General features: G+C 46.0%; 3 protein-coding genes across 3 annotated transcripts in view; 2 read left to right on the top strand and 1 right to left on the bottom strand.

Annotated features, from left to right (window-relative positions):
* Positions 1-293: 293 nt before the first annotated feature.
* LOC111824127 (zinc finger protein 418-like) lies at positions 294-10846 on the bottom strand. Its single transcript, XM_023747690.1, has 3 exons — positions 10808-10846; positions 9066-9192; positions 294-3049 (listed from the first exon to the last, which is right to left on the bottom strand). Exons 1-3 carry the CDS (start codon positions 10844-10846, stop codon positions 891-893), a joined length of 2325 nt encoding a protein of 774 aa, XP_023603458.1. The 3' UTR covers positions 294-890.
* A 1863-nt stretch (positions 10847-12709) lies between these two features.
* The window catches only part of LOC111822993 (zinc finger protein 587B-like), a 28568-nt gene continuing 14639 nt past the window's right edge, over positions 12710-26638 (top strand). Inside the window, exon 1 of the mRNA XM_023747685.1 lies at positions 12710-12754. Within this exon, the coding sequence (XP_023603453.1) occupies positions 12719-12754 (36 nt within the window). The 5' untranslated portion in view covers positions 12710-12718. The remainder of the gene's footprint in view (positions 12755-26638) is intronic.
* On the top strand, positions 14041-21163 carry LOC102436542 (zinc finger protein 345). Its single transcript, XM_023747688.1, has 2 exons — positions 14041-14186; positions 18043-21163. Exons 1-2 carry the CDS (start codon positions 14153-14155, stop codon positions 20484-20486), a joined length of 2478 nt encoding a protein of 825 aa, XP_023603456.1. The 5' UTR covers positions 14041-14152; the 3' UTR covers positions 20487-21163.

The raw sequence follows: 26638 nt of genomic DNA on the forward strand, positions 1-26638 counted from the left end.
AAAATAAATAAAAGCCTAATTTTACTTGGTTTATTGAATCAGATTCTAATATCTGTTCCCCTTTGATTTCAATCCCTTCAATTTGATAAGCATTACCAAGTACCAGTTATGGCCCAGGAGCAGGGACAATGAAGACCAATGAAGACCACGGCTTTGCGTATGTGCCAGCAAAGCCGTGGGGGCCATTTACCCGATGTGCGATTCCATACATAACCCTATACTGTATACTTTCTGAATCAATTAGAAATTTAGTTTTTAATTATAAACCTGTGTTTTCTATCAAAATTACTTCTTGCGTGAATTTTGGGACACCCTTTACATGTTTGCAAAGTAACTACAAATTAAAGGTTATCTCCAAACTTTGATAACGAGACACAGGAGATTGAATACAGACAGATGGTTTCTCCTGGATTCTTCCAGAGTCATGAAGGAAGAAAATTTCGCATTCCCTCGCGGGTCTGAAATATTTCTCTCATGCAAACGCTTCACTGTACAATAAGGTAAATCCTTTCGGAAAAGGATTTCCCACATTCCATGCAGCCCTAAGACCATTCTACTGAGTGAACTGACAGGGACGGAAAGACTGGCAAGCTGTGGGTAAACGATTTTTCACATTTGCTGAAACATACAGCCTTCAACCTACGTGAACTCTCAGATTAAAAACAAACACCATAGATACAGCTAAAACATTTCATATGTCCACTACACTCATGAGACCTTTCACCAACATTAAGTCTCAGGTGCTAAGAAAGGGAAGATTTACGGCTAAAGGATTTAGCATGTTTTTGCAATCAAACACCTTTCTCCCATGTGAACTATCCACTGTTAATTGGACTAGAAAGTATTTTTAAAAGATTTCCCAGGGGGGGAAAAAAGATCGCCCATATTCTCTACAATCCTGAGGCCTTTGTGTGAATGCGCTGGTGTTCAACAAGATGATGTCTTCGAATAAAGGATTTCCCACATTCAATGCACACATAAGGCCTTTCACCTGTGTGAGTTCTTTGATGTCGAATGAGCGCTGAGCTACAGGGAAAAGACTTCCCGCATTCACTGCACTCAAAAGGCTTTAATCCGGTGTGAACACTCTGATGATAACGGAGGCCTGTTCCAGTTGAAAAGGATTTCTCACATTCTCTACACTGATAAGGCTTTTCTCCAGTGTGAACTCTCCAGTGTTCAATGAGGTAAGAATTTGTCCTAAAGGATTTCCCACATTCAGTACACTCATAAGGCCTTTTGCTTGTGTGAACTCTCTGATGTTTATGGAGGGCGTAATTGGTGGTAAAAGATGACCCACATACACTGCACTCATAAGGCCTTTCTCCTGTGTGAATTCTCAGGTGTGTAAGAAAGTAACATTTTTGGATGAAGGATTTGCCACATTCACTGCACTCATAAGGCCTTTCTCCGGTATGAATTCTCTGATGATTTCTGAGGTTAAAACCGGAAGCAAAAAACTCCCCGCATTCCTTGCACTGGTGTGGCCTTTCTCCGGTGTGAACTCTCTGGTGTGTAATAAGGTGATGCCTTTGGATAAAAGACTTCCCGCATTCGCTGCACTCATAAGGTCTTTCTCCGCTGTGCACTCTCTGATGATTACTAAGCTTGGAACCAGCTGAAAACGATTTCCCACACTCGCTGCACTGATGAGGCTTTACTCCAGTGTGAACTATTTGGTGTATATGAAGGTGTAGACTGAGCATAAAAGATTTTCCACATTCACGGCACTGATGAGGTCTTTCTTTTCTGTGGACTCTCTGATGATGATTGAGGATGAAAACTGATGTAAAAGCTTTCCCACACTCCCTACATTCATAAGACTGTCTTCCACTGTGAATTACCTGGTGTCGACTGAGGTAAGATTGTTGGCTAAAGGATTTCCAACATTCACTGCACTCATAAGGCGTTTTTCCTGTGTGTACTCTCTGGTGTAGAATGAGTATGGAACTACCGGTAAAGGTTCTCCTGCATTTGCTGCACCGAAAAGGCCTTTCTCCTGTGTGCGCTCTCCGGTGTAGAGTAAGGACTGATCTCCTGGTGAAAGATTTCCCACACTCACGGCATTCATGGGGCCTTTCTCCAGTGTGAACTCTCCAATGCAGAATGAGGTAAAATTTCCTTCTAAAGGACTCCCCACATTGCGTGCACTCGTAACGCCTTTCCCCAGAGTGAACGGTCCGTTGTCGAATGAGGATGCATCTCCGGCTAAAAGATGGCACACATTCACGGCACAACTCACATTTTTCCCCAGCGTGACTTCTCCAGGGATAAATGAGCACAGATTTTGGGTGAAAGGACTTCCCACATTTGCCGCACTTGTACTGTCTTGGCCCACAGTGAAATCTTCGATGCTGATTGAGGGTTGAGGTTCGCCTAAAGGACTGGCCACACTGGCCACACACACGACGCTTTCCACTTATGGGAACTCTCTGCTGAACAGCGAATGAGGACCGATCTCTGAATGTTTTCCCACGTTCACAGCGCACAACACACTGTCTTCCAGTGTGGACATCCGGGACCCGAGCGTGTGACTTTCTGGGGCTGAAGGCTTTCTTACAGTCTCCCCAGGTAAAGCGACTTTTCCTGTTTTGTACAGTTGCCCAGCACTGGGGAGTTTTGTTGGGCTCCTCTCCAGTGGGAGTCCTCTGCTGCTGGAGATGTTTTGAGGTGGCCAGAAAGTCCTTCCCAACTTCATCACAGGGGAAGGGCTTCTCTGAAACATGGAATTTATCGCTCTTCACGAGCAGGGCCCTGTCCACACAGCTTCCGAAGGGCTTCTTTGCCAGGTGCTGCTTCTGGTGAATTTGGAAGTTTGCACCCAAATAAAATTGTTTCCTACCTACCCCACACCTGACCACATTCTGGCTGTGTGGTGTTCCTTGGTGCTCAGCCAACTGGAATATGTCTCTCAAGACTGGACCACAGCTCTCACAGAAGTGGGTCTTCAGGGAAGACAGAACCGCCTGTGAGGTGCTGGACGGTGACCCTCCTACAGAAACACTCTGTTCACAGGGAGCGTCTGCATCCTCTGCTCCACAGCAGGGACCTGAACACAAATAAATGGCTGGTGAAGTACAGGTTGACTATTAGAATAGCGCCATGCAGGGGTGTGGGAGCACCGAGGAGAGGGTCAAAGGAGGGGGGGGGAAGGAGACAGATGTAATACTTTAAACAATAAAGAATTGAAATAAAAAAAATAAGACGATGCTATCATAAGTTTGTATATGTCAGATCTAGGAATGAGTTTATGTGATTCTTTCCAATGAAGGGAATCAAAATCTGTTTGGGAATGTGGCTATGGTATGACTATAGCTTTTTTAAAAAAAATATATTTTATTGATTTTTTACAGAGAGGAAGGAGAGGGACAGAGAGCTAGAAACATCGATGAGAGAGAAACATCCATCAGCTGTCTCCTGCACACCCTCCACTGGGGATGTGCCTGCAACCAAGGCACATGCCCTTGACCAGAATCGAACCTGGGAGCCTTCAGTTCACAGGCTGACACTCTATCCATTGAGCCAAACTGGTTAGGGCCAGAAACTTTTTCTTAAATGAGTAAAAAGAAAAAAAATTATTTTTTGGACCTGAAGAATACAAAGAATAAACTGAAAAATGCAACAGAGAACTTCAAAGGCAACTTAATGAAGCAGGAGAAAAACTTGTGATCTAGCATCAGGTCAATTCAAATAATTCAGTCAGAGGAGAACAAAGACTGGAAAATGCGTAGTAACTGATGTGATGCCATCAAGGGAATTAATATTTGCAATATGGTGAGTGCCACAAGATATGATGATACAGGGTCAGAAAATTCCTTTAAAGGAATAATGGCTGGCCCTAGCTGGTTTTGCTCAGTGGATAGAGCGTTGGCCTATGGACTGAAGGATCCCGGGTTCGATTCTGGTCAAGGGCACAGGCCCGGGTTGTGGGCTTGATCCCCAGTGGGGGGTGTGCAGGAGGCAGCCAATTAATGATTCTTTCTCATCATTGATGTTTCTATCTCTCCCTTCCTCTCTGAAGTAAATAAAAATATATTAAAAAAAGGAAAAAAGAAATAATGGCTGGCCTGCCTGGGTTGGCAGGATGGCTCAGTTGGTTAAGCCAGAATGCACCAGAATGTCTTCAGTTTCATTCCTGGTCAGGGCACATGCCTGGCTTGCAGGCTCATCCCCAGTAGGGGGCATGTAGGAAGCAACCAAATGATGTTTCTCTCTCATTGATGTTTGTATCTCTCTCCATCTTCCTTCCTCTCTCTCTAAAATCAATAAATACAGCCCTGGCCAGTTTGGTTCAGTGGAAAGAGCGTCAGCCTATGAAATGAAAGGTCCCAGGTTCGCCCTAACCGGTTTGGCTCAGTGGATAGAGCATCAGCCTGTGGACTCAAGGGTCCCGGGTTCGATTCCGGTCAAGGGCATGTACCTTGGTTGCGGGCACATCCCCAGTGGGGAGTGTGCAGGAGGCAGCTGATCGATGTTTCTCTCTCATCGATGTTTCTAACCCTCTATCCCTCTTCCTTCCTCTCTGTAAAATATCAATAAAATATATTAAAAAAAAGAAAAAAAGAAAAGAAAGGTCCCAGGTTCGATTCTGGTCAAGGGCATGTACCTTGGTTGTGGGCACATCCCCAGTGGGAGATGTGCAGGAGGCAGCTGATCGGTGTTTCTCTCTCATAGATGTTTCTAACTCTCTATCTCTCTCCCTTCCTCTCTGTAAAAAATCAATTTTATATATATATATATATATATATATATATATATATATATATATATTTAAAAAAAAGATCGATGCAACTAAATATATTAAGCAAATATTAACAGACTGGACTATAGAAAGGGCAGCCAACATAATCATAACAGCACACTTCAATACTCATCTTTCTGGTATATGCAGTTCATCCAGTCAGAAAATCTATAAGGAAATATTTGACTTGAACAACACTTTATGCCAACTGAATTTAACAAATATATATATAAAACACTAACTATAGCAGTATATACATATCAAGTAGACACAGAACATTCTCTCAAAGAGATCATATGCTTGGTTATAAGTCTTAACCAATTTAGGAAAACTGAAAGCATATTAAGAATCTTATCTGGCCCTAGCCGGTTTGGCTCAGTGGATAGAGCATTCGCCTGCAGACTAAAGAGTCCCAGGTTCAATTTTGACCAAGGGCACAAGCCTGGGTTGCAGGCTCGATCCCCAGTAGGAGGCGTGCAGGAGGCAGCCAATCAATGATTCTCTCTCATCATTGATGTTTCTCTCTCTCCCTCTCTGAAATCAATAAAGAAATATATTTTTTAAAAAAAAAAGAATCTTGCCAAAACCGGTTTGGCTCAGTGGATAGAGCGTCGGCCTGCGGACTGAAGGGTCCCAGGTTCGATTCCGGTCAAGGGCATGTATCTGGGTTGCAGGCACATCCCCAGCGGGAGATGTGCAGGAGGCAGCTGATCGATGTCTCTCTCTCATCGATGTTTCTGACTATCTCTCTCCCTTCCTCTCTGTAAAAAATCAATAAAAATATATTAAAAAAAAAAAAAAGTAGCTCAAGGGTGACAGCTGGTGATTAAAAAAAATTTAAAAAAAAAAAAAAAGAATCTTATCTGACCACAAGAGTTTGAAAATAGAAACCAGTTACAGGATAAAAGCTGGCAAGTTTATAAATATGCAGGCACTAAATAATATATTACTGATAAATGGGGTTGAAGAAAAAATATGTGCAAAATATCTGATTAAGTGGCTAACAGGTTCATTTTAATGGAATATTGCTGTTCCTCACTAATAATCAGGAAAATGTAAATTCAACCCGAAATCTGTCCTTGGGCGAGGATTTAAAAAAACACCACAGGATATTAACTCATACACATTAAAAGGATTATCACCAAGCCCTGGCTGGTTTTGCTCAGTGGATAGAGCTTCAACCTGTGGGCTGAAGGGTCCCGGATTCAATTCTGGTGAAGGGACATGCCCAGTTGCAGGCTCAATCCCTAGTAGGGGGCGTGCAGGAGGCAGCCGATCAATGATTCTCTCTCATCATTGATGTTTCTATCTCTCCCTCTCCCTTTCTTTCTGAAATCAATAAAAATATATTAAAATATACACATACATAGAAAGAAAAGAAAGAAGAAAGGATTATCACCAAAGGGCAACAGGTAAATATTAGGAAACATGTACAAAGAAATGCTTGTACACCAATCATGTCAAACTCAGAGGCTAACACGGGCCAAATAAACAAGGTTTAAGTGTAGGTGGGCCGCAGAAAAAGAAAAGCTTTAATTTTCATAGAAACGTAGGTTTATTTTGAAAGAGACATGCTGAAAACCAAGTGCTAAAATACATGAGTCATCATTAATGAGTATTCGTTGTGGGCCGCATGCTGTTGGTAGAAATGTGAATCCCTAAAGGCGATATGAAAAGCAGAATGGAAATATCTCAAAAGATGCAAAGTAGAACTATCGTATGAACCAGCAATACCACTTGTAAAAATATACCCAAAGGAAATGAAATAAGAATATGGAAGAGATACCTGTACCGTCTTCGCTGTACTATTCTTACAAACAATACACAAAATAAAGAAATAACTTAAGTGTCCATCCAAGGATAACTGGATAAAAAACAGGTATACACACACACAGAGACACACACTTGGAATATTATTCAGCCTTAAAAAAGAATATCTGGCTCCCACCCAAAAGAAATGAAAATGAAAAATAAAAATAAAATAGGAGAAAAAAACACACAATACCCTGCCATATACAACAACTTGAATGAACCTGAAGGGCATTATGCCACATAAAACAAGCCAGTCACAGAAAGATAAATACTGGTGGCTCTGGCCAGAGTTGCTCAGTGGTTACAGCATCGGCCTGTGCACCGAAGGGTCTTGGGTTTGATTCCTGGTCCAGGGCAGGTACCTGAGTGCAGGTTTGATTCCTGGTGTGGGACAGGGTGTGTGTGGGAGGTAACCAATTGATGTGTCTATCTCACATTAATCTCTCTCTCAATACCTCCCACCCCTTCCTTACTCTATCAATAAATCAACAGAAATATTCACTGGTAAGGATTACAAATACACACACACACACACACACACACACACACATACACACACACACATGCACTGTATGATATCACTTAGATGTGGAAAATAAAAAAATGGTGAACTCACAGAGTCGAATATCAGGGCCATGAGAAGGGAGAAATGAGGAGTTATTGATGAAAAGGCACAAAACTTCAGTTATGAGTAAGTTCTGAGGATCTAATGTAAAACATGGTGACTATAATTAATAATACTGTATTTTACACTAAAATGTTACTGGGAGAGGGTATCTTAAGTGCTAATACCAAACAAACAAATAAACAAACAAAAGTGATTCAATTGATGAAAAGTGTTCAGTAAATTCACTATGGCAATTATTTCACAACATATATATATATATATATATATATATATATATATGTATATGTATATATGTATATGTATATGTATATGTGTGTGTATGTGTATATATATATATGTGTATAAATATATATATATATATAGAAATCACCACATTGTACAATTTATTTATTTTTAAAATATATTTTTATTGATTCAGAGAGGAAGAGAGAGGGAGAGAGAGATGGCAACATCAATGATGAGATTCATTGCTTGGCTGCCTCCTGCACGCCCCCTACTAGGGATCGAGCCTGCAACTTCAGGCATGTGCCCTTGACCGGAATCAAACCTGGGACCCTTCAGTCCACAGGCTGACGCTCTTACCACTGAGCCAAACCGGTCAGGGTTGTACAATTTAAATATATACCATTTTACAGAACAACAACACTGAAACAAAAAACAAGTAAAAAAAGAGAACTAGGAAAACTATAACCCATGCCAAACACTCTTAAAAGACAGCCCCTGGTCTAGCGAAGTAGTGACCAGGACAATCCCTACAATTCCTGGCAAGGCTGGCCCTAGGAAATGTCAGCTAAAGGAAGGTACTATTTTTATCAGTAGTTCAGCATCAACCTACGAAGGAGGAGGTCACGGTTCCATTCCTGGTCGGGCACATGCCAGGGTTGCGGGCTCCACTCCTAGTGTGGCATGCAGGAGGCAGCCGATCCATAATTCTCATCACTGCCCTAGCCAAGTGGTTGGCAAACTCATTAGTCAACAGAGTCAAATATCAACAGTACAATGATTGAAATTTCTTTTGAGAGCCAAATTTTTTAAACTTAAACTATATAGGTAGGTACATTGTTATTAACTTAATTAGGGTACTCCTGAGGCTTAGGAAGAGCCACACTCAAGGGGCTAAAGAGCCGCATGTGGCTTGTGAGCCGCAGTTTGCCGACCATGGCCCTGGCCAGTTTGGCTCAGTGGATAGAGCATTGGCCTGCGGACTCAAGGGTCCCGGGTTCGATTCGGGTCAAGGGCACATGCCTGGGTTGCAGGCTCGGTCCCCAGTGTGGGGTGTGCAGGAGGCAGCCAATCCATGATTCCCTCTCATCGCTGATGTTTCTATCTCTCTCTCCCTCTCCCTACCTCCCTGAAATCAATAAAAATATTTTTTTAAAAAAAACAACAACAGCCCTAACTGGTGTGGCTCAGTGAATAGAGCATCAGCCTGCAGTCTGAAGGGTCCCAGGTTCGATTCCAGTCAAGGGCATGTACCTTGGTTGTGGGCACATCCCCAGTGTGGGGTGTGCAGGAGGCAGCTGTATGGATGTTTCTCTCTCATCAGTGTTTCTAACTCTCTATCCCTCTCCCTTCCTCTCTCTAAAAAATCAATAAAATATATTTTTAAAAAAACAAAAAACAACAACAACAAAAAAGACCTAGGATCTGGATATACTGTCCGGTCCAGGGAGGTGGCAAGCATGGTGAATGGCATTAGGCTCACGGCATCCCGTCCCTATGAGAAGAGTTCAGAGCAGCAGGTATTGGGGCTGCAGCAGAGAGAAGAGGGCACGGCCTGGGGTCCACAGAGGAGCATGTGGGGTCCACAGAGCAGCCTCTGGGGGAAGGAGGGGGAGGTAGGGCAGAGCCTAGTCCAGGACCCGGTGAGAGGGTGAGTCTTACCCAGAGAGGATGCAAGGGCCAAGTTGTCCAGCATCACCTCGTGGTACAGGCGTCTCTGAGCCTCGTCCAGGAGCCGCCACTCCCGCCGGGAGAAGTACACGGCCACGTCGTCAAAGGTCACGGGGTCCTGTCGAGATGGGAACAGAGGAAAAGGGCACGGGGTTGGAAGCATGGTGAACGTGGACCAGCAACAAACTACCAACACTGTAGAAGACCCCCTGGATCTTATCAGGCTCGGCCTGGATGAGCGAATTTATGTGAACACTAGTGGCCCGGTGCACGAAATTTGTGCACTCGGGGGTCTCCCTGCCCATCCCCACCTGCTGTGCACACAGTCTGCTGATTGGTCCTTATGTGATGGTGGCCCGACCAATTTGCATATTACGCTATTATTAGTATAGATGAGAAATGACAGAGAGCTTTGAGGTAGATGACATGCTTATGATTAACATTTAAATATGACATTGGGCCCTAACTGGTTCGGCTCAGTGGATAGAGTGTTGGCCTGCGGACTGAAGGGTCCCAGGTTCGATTCTGGTCAAGGGCATGTACCTTGGTTGCGGGCACATCCCCAGTGAGGGGTGTGCAGGAGGCAGCTGATCGATGTTTCTCTCTCATCAATGATTCTAACTTTCTGTCCCTCTCCCTTCCTCTCTGTAAAAAATCAATAAAATATATTAAAAGAAAAAAAAAAAAAGAAATGGCCAAGCCCTGGCTAGTTTGGCTCAGTGGATAGAGCGTCGGCCTGCGGACTGAAGGGTTCCAGGTTCGATTCCGGTCAAGGGCATGTACCTGGGTTGCAGGCACATCCCCAGTGGGAGATGTGCAGGAGGCAGCTGATCGATGTTTCTCTCTCATTGATGTTTCTAACTTTCTATCTCTCTCCCTTTCTCTCTGTAAAAAAAATCAATAAAATATATTTTTTAAAAAAATTAATAAAATATATTAAAAGGAAAAAAAAAAAAAGAAATGGCCAAGCCCTGGCTAGTTTGGCTCAGTGGATGGAGTGTCGGCCTGGGGACTGAAGGGTCCCGGGTTCGATTCCGGCCAAGGGCACATGCCCGGGTTGCAGACTAGATCCCCTGTGGGGGGTGTGCAGGAGGCAGCCGATCAATGATTCTCTCTCATCATTGATGTTTCTCTCTCTCCCTCTCCTTCCTCTCTGAAATCAATAAAAATACATTTTAAAAAAAGAAAAGAAATGGCCAAGGATCCTTCTGCCCCGGAAATGAGTTTATTTGCGCGGAACTCACAAATCCTCAAGCTAAGTGGCATTTTAATTTTTTCTCCAACCCTTCCAATCAATGTGCTCCCCGAAACGCAGCCGTCTTTTCTAGGAGTTGCTTTGCTCCATTGCTTTTTTCCCCCAGACAATTTCTGATTTTTTTAAAAATTTAAATTTGATGTTTTCTTTAAAAAAAAAAAAAAAAGATGGGGACTGAGGAAACTATACTTTGTCTTTCTGAGACTCTCCCAGCCCATCCCCTCTCACACCTCCCTCTGAGGGGACCCCGGGCCCGGGGGGTGGGGGGACCCCAATGTCTTCTCTTCACCATCAGGCCCCAGAAGGGGCGGGGATTTCAGGCGCCAACACCCCCTTTCCACCGGGCGCGGACCTGCTGGGCCCCTCCGGAGCCCCAACCCGCCTCTGTGCCCCCGACTTTCCTCAGGGACGCGGGGCCTGGGCTGCGGGGTTGGGTGCGGGAGGCGGGGGGCGGGGGGGCCCCCGGAGACACGCTCACCTCAGCCGGGCGCCTGGGCGCGGCCGCCGCCGCCGCCATCGGACTCGGAGGCGGAGCGGGCGGGGCGGGGCGGCGGACGAAGAGGGGGTCCCTCGTGGGGTCGCCGAGCCGCACCCCGTGTCCGTGCGGCGGGGATGACGACCCCTTTTTTTTTTTGCCTTTTTCAAATTCCCGTCACCTTCACCTCAGCGGGTCCTGCGGAATCTGAAAAAACGCCCGCCTAGAGCAGGACAGCACACGCCCCGCCCCTTAAGGTGACGTCACGCGGAGAGGATGACGTTTTGGTTTGTCATTGGCTCCACCTGGCGCTTGAGCTTCTGGGTAATGTAGTTCCAAGCGCTCCAGGGCTTGCAAGGGAGTTCTGCTGACTGGCCTGCTAGGTTTGCTATTGGACAAGCCTGTAAAGGTAGTGTTTCTGTTATTTTATTGTTCAAAAATTTTTAAAACTTCGTCTTAATACTCACCTGAGAATATGTTTTGATTGATTTTTGTATTTTTTAAAATTTGATTTAAGAGAGAGAGGAAGGGAGAAAGAGACAGAGAAACATCAATCAGCTGCCTCCTGCACACCCCCTACTGTGGATGGAGCAGTAACTGAGGCACATGCCCTGATGGGGAATTGAACTGCGACTTTTGGGGACAAATGCTCCAACCCAGGGAGGCACAAAGGCCAGGCTTTTTTTCTTCATATATATATATATATATATATATACACACACATATATGCACATATATGTGTATATATATATTGTTTTTCTTTTTAAAATATATTTTATTGATTTTTTTACAGAGAGGAAGGGAGAGGAACAGATAGAAATATCGATGAGAGAGAAACATCAATCAGCTGCCTCCTGCACGCCCCCTACTGGGGATGTGCGGCAACCAAGGTACAAGCCCTTGGCCGGAATCAAACCTGGGACCCTTAAGTCCGCAGGCCTATGCTCTATCCACTGAGCCAAACCGGTTAGGGCTCTTTTCTTTTTTTAAATATATATATATATATTTTATTGATTTCGGAGAGGATGGAAGAGGGAGATAGAGATAGAAACATCAATGATGACAGAGAATCATTGATTGGCTGCCTCCTGCACGCCCCCACTGGTGATGGATCTGCAACCAGGGCATGTGCCCTTGACCAGAATCAAACCTGGGACCCTTCTGTCCACAGGCTGACGCTCTATCCACTGAGCCAAAGGCTAGGGCTTATCGTCCTTCTGTCTCTCCCTCTCTCTTCCTCTCTGAAATCAATACCAAAAAAAAAAATTTTTTTTTAAAGTAAGATAGTATTGGACATTCTGATATTGCCATAACCATGAACAAAGCCCCTCTCGGGAACAACGCATTTGCAGGATTCCTCCTCCCCACTTAGGAATTCCTCCTAGTTACAGTGGTGCTCAAACTTCTGGCCCTTAAATACATTTCCTCATGTTGTGGTGACTCCAACCATAACATTATTTTAGTTGCTACTTCATCACTGTCATGTTGCTACTGTTATGAATCGTCATGTAAATATCTGATATGCAGGATGGTCTTCGGCGACCCCTGTGAAAGGGTCGTTCGACCGCCAAGGGGGTCGCGACCCACAGGCTGAGAACCGCTGTCCTAATAGGACCACTGCAGAATTTCTCCCCGCTGCCTCCAGAGCCTGGGAACTACATTACCCAGAAGGCGCAGCGCCCACATGAGCCAATGACCAGGCAGGACATCGCCTCGCTGGGGGCTAGACCTGCTGGGTCCTCCTCCCAGGAGTCCTTTCCAGCTTCACTCGGAGGGAGAGGTGAAGGCGCGGAGGGAGCCGGTGTCCCCGCAGCTCAGACGCTGGTGTGGGGCTCGGAGACCCCGAATTCCACCACAGGTGGGGGCGGGACGGGGTCCCCCTCCTCGCCCCCCCCGCTGCGCCCCGAGAGCCCGATGGCGGCGGCGGCCGCGCCAAGGCGCCCGGCTGAGGTGAGCGTGTCCCCGGGGCCACCTGCCTCCCCCGCCCAACCCCGCAGCCCGGGCCCCGCGTCCGCGAGGACGGCCGAGGGCCGAGCGGCGGGTCGGGGCTCCTGGGGCCCAGCAGGTTCGTGCCGGTGGAAAGGGGTTGTGGGCGCCTGATGGAGAAGGAAAGGGGGGGCGGCTCCTGGCTGGGGCCCCTCAGGGCGGGGATCGTGGCTGACGGTGTGGAGCGTGTGAATCACCGGGCGCCCTGAGCTCGGACACGGGGGAGGGGGCAGGTGTCTGTGAGGCGGGGCATGGAGGCAGCGGGGCTGGGGGTGGGACAGGGCCGGGTGGGCGGAGTATAAAGTGCTAGGAACTACATTACCCAGAAGGCCACGCGAACCGGGCCATTGGCATCCTCATAGGGCGGTTCCTGACCTGCGTCCTGGGGGTGGGACAGGGACTGGCGGGTGGGGTGGAATAGAGTGCTAAGAACTACATTACCCAGAAGGCCACGCGAACCGGTCCATTGGCATCCTGATAGGCCCTTTCCTGGCGTGCGTCCTGGGGGTGGGGCTTCTGGTCGGCTCTGGACCTGCCAGTTGCTGGCCTCGCGAGCGCACGCACGCGATTGGAGCTAACGGGAGAGACGACGCGGTGGGCGTGGCTGGAACGTCCCGCCCAGTGGAGTGTGTGTGAGGCTCTCCCGTGGATCCCTTGCATTAGGGAGACATGGAGGCAGCGGGTGCAGGGGTGCGCTCGAGGAGGCACTTTGGGCTGGTGGCGCCAAGGCCTGGGTGCGGGGACCCGGTGCAGCAGCGCCCCCTCTGGCTGCGTCCACAGGGAGCTGCTTTGCAGGTGGGAGGGGGGCCCCTCGGCCTGGCCCGCAGTTCGGGGGCCATCTGCGTGTCCCCGCTGCCCTGGCTGAGAGCTAAGCACAGTCACTGTGGCTCAGGGGTTGGGCTCCGACCTATGAACCAGGAGGTGAAGGTTTGATCCCCAGTCAGGGCACGAGCCCGGGTTGCAGGCTCCAACCCCAGTCGGGCAGGTGCAGGAGGCGGCCGAGCAATGGTTCTCTCTCATCGTGGATGTTTCTATAGGACTCCCTCTCCCTTCCTCTCTGAAATCAATATAATATAGTTTTTAAAAAAAAGATAATCACACTCACTATGGAACCCTAATAAGTGAGCAGACGTCAGGGTCCCCAAGGCCTGGTGTCTCCTGGGAGGGAGGCCGCCCTGGAGGAGGAGGTGCCTGGGAAGGTGTGTGAGGGGTGGATTGTGAGGGTCTTAGAAACACTAACTATGGTTTCCTCTGTCCCCATCTCGACAGGACCCCGTGACCTTTGATGACGTGGTCGTGTACTTCTCCCGGGAGGAGTGGGGGCTCCTGGACGAGGCTCAGAGACGCCTGTACCACAAGGTGATGCTGGAGAACTTGGCACTTGTATCCTCTCTGGGTAAGACTCTCACCGTCTCATCACTCAGCTTCAATTCCCGCTAGTTTTTACAACCAGAGTTTGGCTAGGTTCCTGGTGTGGGGCCGAGCCCCCTTGCTCCTCAGGTACCTTCACAGCCTAGATATCCCGACCAGTTTCTATCTGCCACATGTAAAAAGAAGAAAAAAAAAGTTTCTGGCCATTGGGGCAAAAATATGAAAATGTAAACATTTTTCATTTTTTAAAATTTTCCAGGGTGTTCAGTTGGTTGACCATCCTCCCATGCACTGAAAGGCTCCCAGTTCAATTCTGGGTCAGGGCACATGCCCAGGTTGTGGGCTGGATGCCTGGTTGGGGAGCCTGAGGGAGGCAGCCAATCAATGTTTCTCTCTGATATTGATGTTGTTCTCTCTCATTCTCCCATCCTGTCTCTCTTTCTCAAATCAATAAAGCATGTCCTATATAATAAAAGCCTAATATGCTAAGTGTCCGGTCGTCTGTTCAACCAATTAAAGCGTCATATGCTAATGATATGCTAAGGCCACTCAACAGCCCGCTATGATGTGCACTGACCACCAGATGGGCAGATAGTCGACTGGTCGACATGTCGCTATGATGTACGCTGACCACCATGGGGCAGATGCTCCTACTCGTAGGTTATCCTGCTGCTGGGGTCTGGCCGATTGGGACTTAGTGAGACCGAGTCAGGCTGGACACACCCTGGAGCCCACCCTGGCTGGCAAACCTCCCACATCCCTCCCTGGCCCTAATTGTGCACCTGTGGGGTCCCTCGGCCTGGCCTGCGCCCTCTCGCAATCCGGGACCGCTTAGGGGATGTAGGAGAGCCAGTTTTGGCCTGATCCCGCAGGCCAGGCATAAGGACCCCACTGGTGCATGAATTTGTGCACTGGGCCTCTAGTTTAAAAAATAAGTGAGCAAAGGACTTGTATGCATGCATATAAGCCAAATCAATGGACACGGACAACAGGAGGATGAGAGCATGAGTGGGGTGGGGGGGTTGGGGGATAATGGGAGGATGAGGACACATTTGTAATAACTTAACCAATAAAGAAATTAAAAAGATAATAATAAAAAAATAAGTGAGTGAAATAAAATAAAGTTTATGTCTTTAAACTTGATGTGTTCATGTAGTTTTCCTGATTTCCCCGATTGGTGTCTCTGTGCCCTCTTGGAGCTTGGTGAGCTTTGGTGAAGCCATTACGTAGAATTCTTTGCCCAGCACTTTGTTGGTTTCACTTGCTGGAAACTTACTGTGCTTCTTTGGTGATGACATGTTTCCTTGATATTTTGGGGTTCCTTCCAACATTTTCTTGATGTCTCCACATTTGATGGATCAGGTACCTTTTCCTGCTTTTATACACTCCTTTTGATGTGCAAAAGTTTTCATCTTGAGTTGGTTGTCAGGTCATTAACCTTCAAGGGTGTGGCAGTTTTGGCTCTGGGAAGGAACCAGACCTATAAGGAATGGCTAACGTTGTAGGGATTCTCCATAGCCAAGGCTGCCAGGTGAACTCACAGGTATCCGGTCATGTTGAGGCTGGGTAGGGTGATCGAGCAACCTGTGTTCTTATCACACCAGGAACGTTTTCCATGTAACCCGTGTTTTGTTGTCATTGCCAGTTCCAAAGCTTACTTCTACTTCACCTTCCTCACTGTTGCTACTTGGCTGAGTAGTCTATTCTGTTTTGTTGTTGCTCCGACTTGTAGTCCATGGAGAATCTCTGGTCTTTGTAGCTCACATATTTCTCTCACCTCTTCTATTGCTTTGCAACATTGGTCCACATGTGCCGTGAGATCAGTATCCGTTTTGAAATTGGCATTCATGGCAGCTACTCTCTTGCAGTTGTTTTTTTTCCCATTTGCGCCTGTGTTTCTAACACAGCCTTTTGTCACTAGAATGAAAGGTCCTGTGGAAACTCCTTTGCATCAGAAGTAGTTGTATTTTTAGTTTTTGAAGGTTATTTTTAAAAAAAAAAAAAGTAATTCCTTATTGTTGAAAGTATTACATATGTCCTCTTATTTCTGCCTTTGACCCCCTCCAGCCTGCTCCTGTCCCCTGCCCCAGGCCCTCACCACCCCATTGTCTGAGTCCTGGGGACATGCATATATGTATACAAGATCCTTGATTGATTATCTCGCACCCACCCACCTAACAGAAGTTGTTTTAGAACATACCTCTTTTTTTAAAAAAAAATATATAGAAAATAGTTTTAATTCAGTCGAACACAGAAAACAGTGTAAAAAATTAAGCAGAAAGCATCAAAAGTCCAAATCCAGGGAGACTTAAAAAAAAATTTTTTTTTATGGAGAATACTAATCATTAATCTGAAAGGGATTTTTTTTTTTTTAAATCTTCACCCGGAGGGATTTCCCCACTAATTTTTAGACAGAGTGGAAGAGAGAGAAAGACACAGAGAGAAACATCATGTGAGAGAAACACGTCGATTGGTTGCCTCCTAATGGGTCAACCAGGGGCCAGGCTGGGGAGAAGCCTGCAACCGAGGTACTTGCCTTTGATGGGAATCCAACCTGGGACCCTTTGGTCCACAGGCTGATGCTCTATCCACTGATCCACACCGGCCGGACAGGGATTTTCTTTTTTAAAAAAAATACATATGTTTTTATTTCAGAGAGAGAGGGAGATGGAGAGAGAAACATCAATGATCTGAGAGAAAAAAACATGATGAGCAAATCATTGATTGGCTGCCTCCTGCACACCTCCCATTGGGAATCAAGCTCAAGCTAGACTTGAACTGTGACCTCCTGGTGAATAGGAGGACACTCAACCTTTGAGCCATGCCGGATCAGCCATGGGGACTTTGAAACAAATTTCAAGAGGGGAAAAAAAGCTACTTGTTAATATTCCTACCTGAGATAGTCAATCTGATAATCATAAATCTCCAAATCTGGAGATCTCTGAACTTGACAAGAGACTTTCCTCCCTACTCACAAATCCCTTCTCAGCATCGCTGAGGAATGGGTGTCTGGCCTATCCATCACAATTTCAGTGTTTGACCTCCTTCCACTGCCTTGAATTAATCCAGCCATTTTATTTTTATTTTTTTAATATATTTTTATTGATTTCAGAGAAGAAAGTGGAGGGAGATAGAGGTAGAAACATCAATGATGAGAGAATTATTGATCTGCTGCCTCCTGCACCCCCTGCCCTACTGGGAATCGAGCCCACAACCCATGACCGGAATCAAACCCAGGAGACTCTTCAGTCTATAAGCCAATGCTCTATCCACTGAGCCAAACCTGACTAGTTCAATCCAGGGATTTTCAACCTTTCCCATCACATGGCACACGTAAACTAATTACAGAAATTCTGAGGCGCAGCAAAAAATTTATGTTTTGTCCATCTGACCAAAAATTAGCTATAATACATGTGAATGTCTTTTTTTGTGTTACACCCTATTCTTATATCCTTTCTCTGGTGAGTCCTCTCCCATTCTTTTGCCTTAGAAGATGCCCAGTAGCAACTTCCCCCACCAGGTTTTAACTCCTTTCATCAAAAAGCAAGCCATAGCCCTAACCGGTTTGGCTCAGTGGATAGACCATCGGCCTGCAGACTGAAGGGTCCCGGGTTTGATTCCAGTCAAGGGCATGCACCTTGGTTGCAGGCACATCCCCAAGGGGGGGTGCAGGAGGCAGCTGATCGATGTTTCTCTCTCATTAATGTTTCCGACTATGTATTCCTCTCTCTTCCTCTCTGTAAAAAAACCAATAAAATATATTTTTAAAAATAAAAAGCAAGCCATACACTCAGTTCTCGATGTGACGAATGCACATTTGTAATGGTGTGGCTCCATCCTCAAAGTCAGCCTGTACTTCACCAGCGTTTATTTCTGTTCAGGTGGCTGCTGTGGAGCAGAGGATGCACAAGCAAACTGTGAACAGAGTGTTTCTGGAGGAGGGTCACCATCCAGCCCCTCCAAGGCAGCTCTGTCTTTGCTGAAGACCCACTTCTGTGAGAGCTGTGGTCCTGTCTTGAGAGTCATATTCCATTTGGCTGAGCACCAAGGAACACCACACAGCCAGAACGTGGTCAGGTGTGGGGAATGTAGGAAGGAATTCTATTTGGGCGCAAACCTCCAAACACACGGGAAAGAGAGAAAAGCTTCTTTCACCTGCGGAGAATGTAAGAACGCCTTCAGTCTGAGAGACACACATGCTCAGGACCAAGATGTTCGCACTGCAAAACAGTGTTTTATGTGCAGTGCATGTGGGAAGACATTCTGGGATCAGTCCTCATTCGCTGTTCACCAGAGAGTGCATCCAGGTAAAAGCCTTCACGTGTGTGGCCAGTGTGGCCAGTCCTTTAGGCGAACCTCAACCCTCAGTCAGCATCGAAGATTTCATTGTGGGCCAAGGCAGTACAAGTGCGGCAAATGTGGGAAGTCCTTTCACCCAAAATCTGTGCTCATTTATCCCTGGAGAAGTCACGCTGGGGAAAAATGTGACTTGTGCCGTGAATGTGCACCATCTTTTAGCGAGAGATGCATCCTCATTCGACAACGGACTGTTCACTCTGGGGAAAGGCGTTACGAGTGCATGCAATGTGGGGAGTCCTTTAGAAGAAAATTTTACCTCATTCTGCATTGGAGAGTTCACACTGGAGAAAGGCCCCATGAATGCCGTGGGTGTGGGAAATCTTTCACCAGGAGATCAGTCCTTACTCTACACCGGAGAGCGCACACAGGAGAAAGGCCTTTTCGGTGCAGCAAATGTAGGAGAACCTTTACCGGTAGTTCCATACTCATTCTACACCAGAGAGTACACACAGGAAAAAGGCCTTATGAGTGCAGTGAATGTTGGAAATCCTTTAGCCAACAATCTTACCTCAGTCAACACCAGATAGTTCACAGTGGAAGACAGTCTTATGAATGTAATGAATGTGGGAAAGCTTTTCTCTCTCACCGTGGCCTTAGTTACCATCTGAGAGTTCACTCTGGAAAAAGGCCTTATCAGTGCAGTGACTGTGACAAATCTTTCACCTCACAATCGGGCCTGCGTTACCATCTGAGAGTTCACACTGGAAAAAGACCATATCAGTGCCGTGAATGTGGGAAATCTTTCTTATATGGTTCCTACCTCAGTATTCATCAGAGAGTGCACACAGGAGAAAGACCTTATCAGTGCAGTGAATGTGGTAAATCCTTTCTCCGAAGACATCACTTTCTTACACACCAGAGAATTCACACAGGAGAAAGGCCTTATCAGTGCAGCGAATGTGGGAAATCTTTTACATCTGGTAACAACCTAAGTAATCATCAGAGAGTACACACAAAAGAAAGACCTTATCAGTGCAGTGAATGTGGTAAATCCTTTCTCCGAAGACATCACTTTCTTGCACACCAGAGAATTCACACAAAGGAAAGACCTCATCCGTGCAGTGAATGTGGGAAATCTTTTATCCTAAGACAGCACCTCCTTGTACACCAGAGAGTTCATGCAGGTCAAAGGCCTTATCAGTGCAGTGAATGTGGGAAATCTTATTGTTCAAAGTTCAACCTCATTCAACATCAGAGAGTTCACACAGGAGAAAGGCCCTATGAGTGTAGTGAATGTGGGAAACGTTTCACCTCAAGCTCTGTCTTCAATTATCATAAGAAAGTTCACTCTGGAGAAAGGCCTTATCAGTGCAGCGACTGTGGGAAATCTTTTTTCTCAAGTTCCAACCTCAATACTCATAAGAGAGCACACACAGGAGAAAGACCCTATGAGTGTAGCGACTGCGGGAGGTCCTTTTTCCGAAGTTCCCACCTTCATACACACCAGAGAGTTCACACAGGAGAGAGGCATCAGTGCGATGAATGTGGGAAATCTTTTGCATCCGCTTTCAATCTCAGAAATCATCAGAGAGATCACACAGGAGAAAAGCCCTATGCGTGCACTGTATGTGGGATCTCTTTCACCACTCAGAGGAAGCTTCGTTATCATCTGGGAGTTCACACCGGAGAAGGGCCCTATGAGTGTCATGAATGTGGGAAATCTTTTACCTCTCATTATGCCCTCCACGACCACGAGAGACTTCATACAGACAAAAAACCTTATGAATGCACAAAATGTGGGAAATCGTTCAGAGCAAATTCTCACCTCATTGAACACTGGAGAGTTCACACTGGAGAAAAACCTCATCAGTGTGGAGAATGTGGGAAGTCTTTTTCATCGGGCTCTGGCCTCCGTTATCATCAGAGTGTTCACACCAGGTTAAGACCTCACGAGTGTAGTGAATGTGGGAAGTCTTTTATGCAGAGACATCATCTTCTTGCACACCAACGAGTTCACGCAAAATAAGGGCCTTACGATTGCAGTGAATGTTGCAAAAACTTTAAGGATAGTCCCCAGTCCAATTAACACTGGAGCATTCACACTGGAGGTAGGCATTTCAAAAACGGGGAAACATTTTTTAGCCATAGTTCTTACCTTTTTATTTTATATTTTTTTAAATCCTCACTGGAGGATATTTTTCCATTGATTTTTAGAGAGAGTGGAAGAGAGAAGCAAAGAGAGAAAATCAGTGTGAGAGAAACACATCCGTTGGTTGCCTACTACATGAGCCCTAACCAGGCCAGGCCAGGGAGGAGCCTGCAACTGAGGTACATGACCTTGACCTGAATGAAACCCAGGACCCTGTGGTTCACAGGCCGACGCTCTACCCACCGAGCCAAACTGGTAGGGCGAAAATAAGAGTTTTGTGTATGCCTGTAGCAATGATCACCCCAAGGCCATTGTAAGTTAAAAGAAAACTGTCTAGGGATATGGCTCTTGTGATCCAGCCAGCACTCCTGAGTGAAGTAAAAATATCCTTTATAACCAGCCAATATTTTTTGCCACTGAGGCAACACCCTCAGATGGCAATAGGAGAAATACGGTGGTGTCCATATAAGATTACCAAACCTATATCTTTTTAAAATATATAAATATATTTTTTTGTATTCATTTCAGAGAGGAAGGGAGAGGAAGATAGAAACATCAATGATCATCAATTGGCTGCCTCCTGCACACCCCACACGGGATGAGCCCACAACTTGGTCATGTGTCCTGACTGGGAATCAAACCATTATCTCCTGATTCATAGGTCTACACTCAACCGCTGAGCAACACCAGCAGGGCATTAAACCTATTAATACAAAAGTTTTTAAATACTTCAATAAGGTGTAACTTACATGTAATAAACTGTACATATGTAAATTGTATTTGATCAATCTTGACATTCATGTGAAACCGAAAACACCACTGCAATTATGGTAATGATTTAATTTTCGGTGTATTTTTGGCTTATGTCCTTTTATAATCTCTCCCTGCTCTTCACAGCCCTCCAAGTAATTTGGTTTACTTTCCTTTAGTATAGATGCCTTTGTATTTTCTATAATTTATATGATGGCAATCATTGAATGTTTACCTTTTTTTTCTGGTTTCCTTTATGTTGTATTATTGCTTAGAGATTCATCTATGATATAATTGCCTCAACTCCCCCCCCCCCCCCCCCACACACACACCTTTGGATGTGCCACAATGGGTTTATCCATTCATCTCTTTATGGACATTTGGATCATTTCCATTTAAAAGAAATATGTTATTGATTTTTAGAGAGAGGGTAAAAAACCATCAGTGTGAGACTGATACATCAGTTGGCTGCTTCTTGTAAGTCCCCTACTTGGAATCTAATGCACAGTATTTTGTTGCACAGGAGGTTGCCAAACCAACTGAGCCACACTGGCCATGGCATATTCTACTTCTTTATGCATTCACTGGTTTATTCTTGTATGTGCCCTTACTAGGGATTGAACCCTCAACCTTGGCGTGTTGTGATGGTGCTCCAACCAACTGAGCTCCCAGCCTGGCCTCTTAATTATTTTCAAAAATTTTGTGCTGTGCACAATGTAATGGGAACATACACCATACACTTTGGTTTTTGTTGTTGTTAATCCTCGCCCGAGGATATTTTTTCCATTGATTTCTAGAGAGAATCGAAGGAATTAGGGAGGGGGGGATGTGAGTAAGAAACATCAGTGTGATAGAGACACATTGATTGGTTGCCTCCCGCAAGCACCCCAAACCAGGGCTGGGGATCGAACCTGCAACCCAGGTACATGCCCTTGACCAGGAATTGAACCCGTGGCATTTTGGTTGGAGAGTGGAGCGTGAGAGAGATTTTCTGGGAGCCGTGCACACTGGTCAGCAATGGTGCCCTCAGCACAAATGCGAGAGAGTGGACTTTACTCCAGCTCTGATCCAGCTGTGGAATGACAGAAATGACTTTGTGGAGGGAGGGAGGACAGAGACAGGCTCAGGATACCGGGAGGGATGTGAGGGTCTTACTCGTGGGTGCAGTAGTGCAAAGTTCTCCCACATCCCATCACGGTACATGAACCTCAGCCTCATCCAGGAGACTCCACTCCAGGGAGAAGTTAATGGCCATGGTCTCCAATGTCATTATAGAGGTGGTTTATTCTACTATAGTAGCTTCTCTCCTAACACTAGAATGATGTCCCTTCCCGCAAACATCCCCACATCCATTCTCTGGTAACCCTATTCCCAGTCACCCCACCTCAAAGAAGACCACAGGTCCTGGTGCTCGCTCTCAACCCACGGCCACAATGGTCACTGACTGCACAAAAGAACAAAGCAGGCATCTGGACCTGATGCAAGGCCCAGTATTCTTTTTAAAATAATATATTTTTATTGACTTTAGAGAGGGAGGGAGAGAAAGGTAGAAAACATCAGTGATGAGAGAGAATCATTAATTGGCTGCGTCTGCTTGCCCAGAACTGGGGATTGAGCCCACAACCTGTGCATCTGCCCTTGACCGGAATCGAACCTGGGACCCTTCAGTCTGCAGGCCGACGCTCTATCCACTGAGCCACACCAGCTAGGGTGAGGCTTGATATTCTGTTACTAGGAAGACCAATATGTATAAACAACAGGCTTCCCTGTCATTTTGCTTTAATAACGCCTATGCCTCCAGGACCATTTCATGTCTCCTCCTTCCTCAGAAGCCATGGCCGCCAGCTGGGTATCCTAGATGCCCAGCCGCAACCAGGTGCCCAAGCTAGACCTGCACTCGGGCATCCAACATCCGCTTCCTGATTCACTGTTAGCATTACCATCATGTTTAGGATTCCTCTTACTGTTACTAAGAGTTCCCCCTCTCTACACACTGCCCACCACCTTTGGTAAACTGTCCGTCTGACAGAGTTCCAGAATTGTGTGTTCAGCTGCCCACTGAGGAATTGTACTCCTTTGTTCTCTGGAATATCTTACACACTGAATATGTCTAGAAGAAAAACTGCTGCCCTAACCGGCTTGGCTCAGTGGATAGAGTGTCAGCCTGCAGACTGAAGGGTCCCAGGTTCAATTCTGGTTCAAGGGCATGTACCTTGGTTGCGGGCACATCCCCAGTGGAGGGTGTGCAGGAGGCAGTCGATCGATGTTTCTCTCTCATCCAATGTTTCTAACTATCCCTCTCCCTCTCTGAAATCAATAAAAATATATTTAAAATAAATAAATAAATATATATATATATATTAAAAAATACAAGCCTCCTTGTATCTTGAAAACAAGGAAATTCCTTGTCGTTTTAGCAAAGTGGAAAAAGAACCAAATTCCAATTCTGTATTAGCTTATTTTTTATTTTAAAATTAATTTAATTAAATTTATTATTCAGGAGAGTGCATGCTGAACCTTCATTTTGAGGGTTTTAAAGACTGGGTTTTATTATTTCTGGGAAAGTGTTATGGAGTGAGCAAACTACAGGATGATATTACTGTTATAAAAAGATTGTTTCTGGGAAAATAGAAAAAAGACCCCAAAAAATGTAGCCCTGGGTGGGGTGCTCAGTGGTTATAGCATTGTCCTGAGCACTGCAGGGTCTTGGGTTCGATTCCTGCTCAAGGGCACATCCCTTCGTTACAGGTTCAATCTCCAGTTCAGGTGCAGGCAGGAGGCAAGCGATTGATTTGTCGCTCGCTTTGATGTTTCTCTCTCTTCCTTCCTCTCCCCTCCCCTCCCTCCCTTCCACTCTTTAAAAACTCAATGGAGCCCTAGCTGGTTTGGCTCAGTGGATAGAGCGTCAGCCTGCGGACTGAAGTGTCCTGGGTTCAATTCCAGTCAAGGGCACATGCCCAGGCTGTGGGCTTGATTCCCAGTAGGCGGCTTGTAAGAGGCAGCCAATCATTGAATCTCTCTCATCATTGATGTTTCTATCTCTCCTCTCTCCCTCTCCCTTTCTCTGTAAAATCAATAAAAAAAAAAAAACTCAATGGAAAAAATATTCTCCTGTGAAGATTAACAACAACAAAATAACTTAAAAAGAATGCTTCTGAGAGAGGTTGAACTGCAATGATATTAGGTATTTACTTTTGGTATCATGGGCTTTTAGCATGAGTGATACCATGTAAACCTGTGGTCTTTCTTTTTAAAATTTTTTTATTGCTTCTTTTATTTTTTATTAAAATATGTATTTATTAATTTCAGAGAGGAAGAGAGATATAGAAACACCAATGATGAGAGAGAATCATTGATCGGCTGCCTCCTGCACACCCCCTACCGGGGATCTAGCCCTCAACCTGGGCACGTGCCCTTGACCAGAATTGGTCTTTTATTAATTTATTAGTTATTTTATCTTTTATTAATCCTCACCCGAGGATATTTTTCCTTTAATCGTCAGGGGGAGAGTGGAAGGGAGGGAAGAGGAGTGGAGAGAGAGGGAAACATGGATGTGAGAGAGACACATGGACTGGTTGCCCTGCCGCATGCACCCCAACTGGGACTGGGGATTGAACCTGCAACCCAGGTACATGCGTTTGACCGGGAATTAAACCTGGGCTGATGCTCTAACCATTGAGCGAAGTCGGTCAGGGCAATTTTTTTATTTCTTGACTTTAGACAGAGATAAAACACACACACACACATTGATTTGTTGTTTCACTTATTATGCGTTCATTGATTGATTCTTATATGTGCCCTGATCTGGAGTCAATCCTGCAACCTTGGTGAATCAGCAGGATCCACTGAGCAACTGAGCCACAGCATCAAGGCCAGCCTGTCATTTTCTTTATTTTATTTTATTTTATTTTATTTTATTTTATTTTATTTTATTTTATTTTATGTTTTAATGTTACTGGTTTCAGAGAGAAAGGGCGAGGGAGAGAGAGAAAAGAAACTTTAATGATGAGAGAGAGTCATAGATCGGCTGCCTCCTGCAAGCCCCCCCGCTGAGGACCAAACCCACATGTGCCCTGACCAGGACTGGTTCCCTCACCGGGAATTGAACCTGGAGCTCCTGGTTCCTAAGTGGACGCTCGGCCACTGAGCCACGCTGACCCACACCAGCCAGGCCCTGTGGTTCTCTGTTTCGAATAGCCTGTTGTGCCCTAACCGGTTTCGCTCAGTGGATAGGGCGTCAGTCTCCGGACTCAAGGGTCCCAGGTTCGATTCCGGTCAAGGGCATGTACCTTGGCTACAGGCACATCCCCAATAGGGAGTGTGCAGGAGGCAGCTGATTCATGTTTCCCTCTCATCGATGTTTCTAACTCTCTATCCCTCTCCCTTCCTCTCTGTAAAAAATCAATAAAATATATATATATATATTTTTAAAAATAGCCTGTTGTTCTGAAGCTCAGATGACCACTGAATTTGCAATAGGTACCCTAAGTGGGGGGAGCAGTGAGCCCTCATAACCCATCCTAAGGTTGATATCGTCAGATTCGAGTTTTCGCTGCAATTTACACGGAGCGGGCCCTTCACGCGGGTCGCAGCTGAACCAGGGACCCCTCCAGGGGAAAACATTCCAGCAGGGGTCCCCAAACTTTTTAAACAGGGGGCCAGTTCACTGCCCCTCAGACCGTTGGAGGGCCGGACTATAGTTTAAAAAAAAAACTATGAACAAATTCCTATGCCCACTGCACATATCTTATTTTGAAGTAAAAAAAAAACAAAACAAAATGAAAAAAATAAAAATAAAAAATAAATAAGTAAATAAATAAATAAACAAAAAAAACCCAAAACGGGAACAAATACAATATTTGTATTTGCATGTGGCCCGCCAGCCGTAGTTGGAGGACCCCTGTTCCAGTGGCTCAGGAGGCTGAACTCCCTTCTGTGTCCCCTTAGCTCTGGGAACTACATTTCCCAGAAGGCGTTGCGCTGCGTGGAGGCACTGACACCTCAGGATGAAAGCGTTGCCTGGAGACCTCCCGGCCTGGAGGCGGGACTTCCGGCCGCTCGGCAGCCGTCCATCTTTGCAGGTTGGCCCGAGTGCATTCTGGCGCCAGAGCCCCTTTTCAGGTAACAAAGCCGCCGGGCGCCGAAGAGGCGTGGTCCTCCGTGCACGGGTCCGAGGCCGGGGCCGGGGAAGGGACCGTGACGCCCACGCCGGCTCCCCGCAGAGTCCGATGGCGGCGGCAGCGAGGCGCCCGGCCGAGGTGAGCGTGTCCCCGGGGGCA

This window comes from Myotis lucifugus, unplaced genomic scaffold (assembly GCF_000147115.1).
Source record: "Myotis lucifugus unplaced genomic scaffold, Myoluc2.0 scaffold_951, whole genome shotgun sequence".
NCBI lineage: Eukaryota > Metazoa > Chordata > Mammalia > Chiroptera > Vespertilionidae > Myotis > Myotis lucifugus.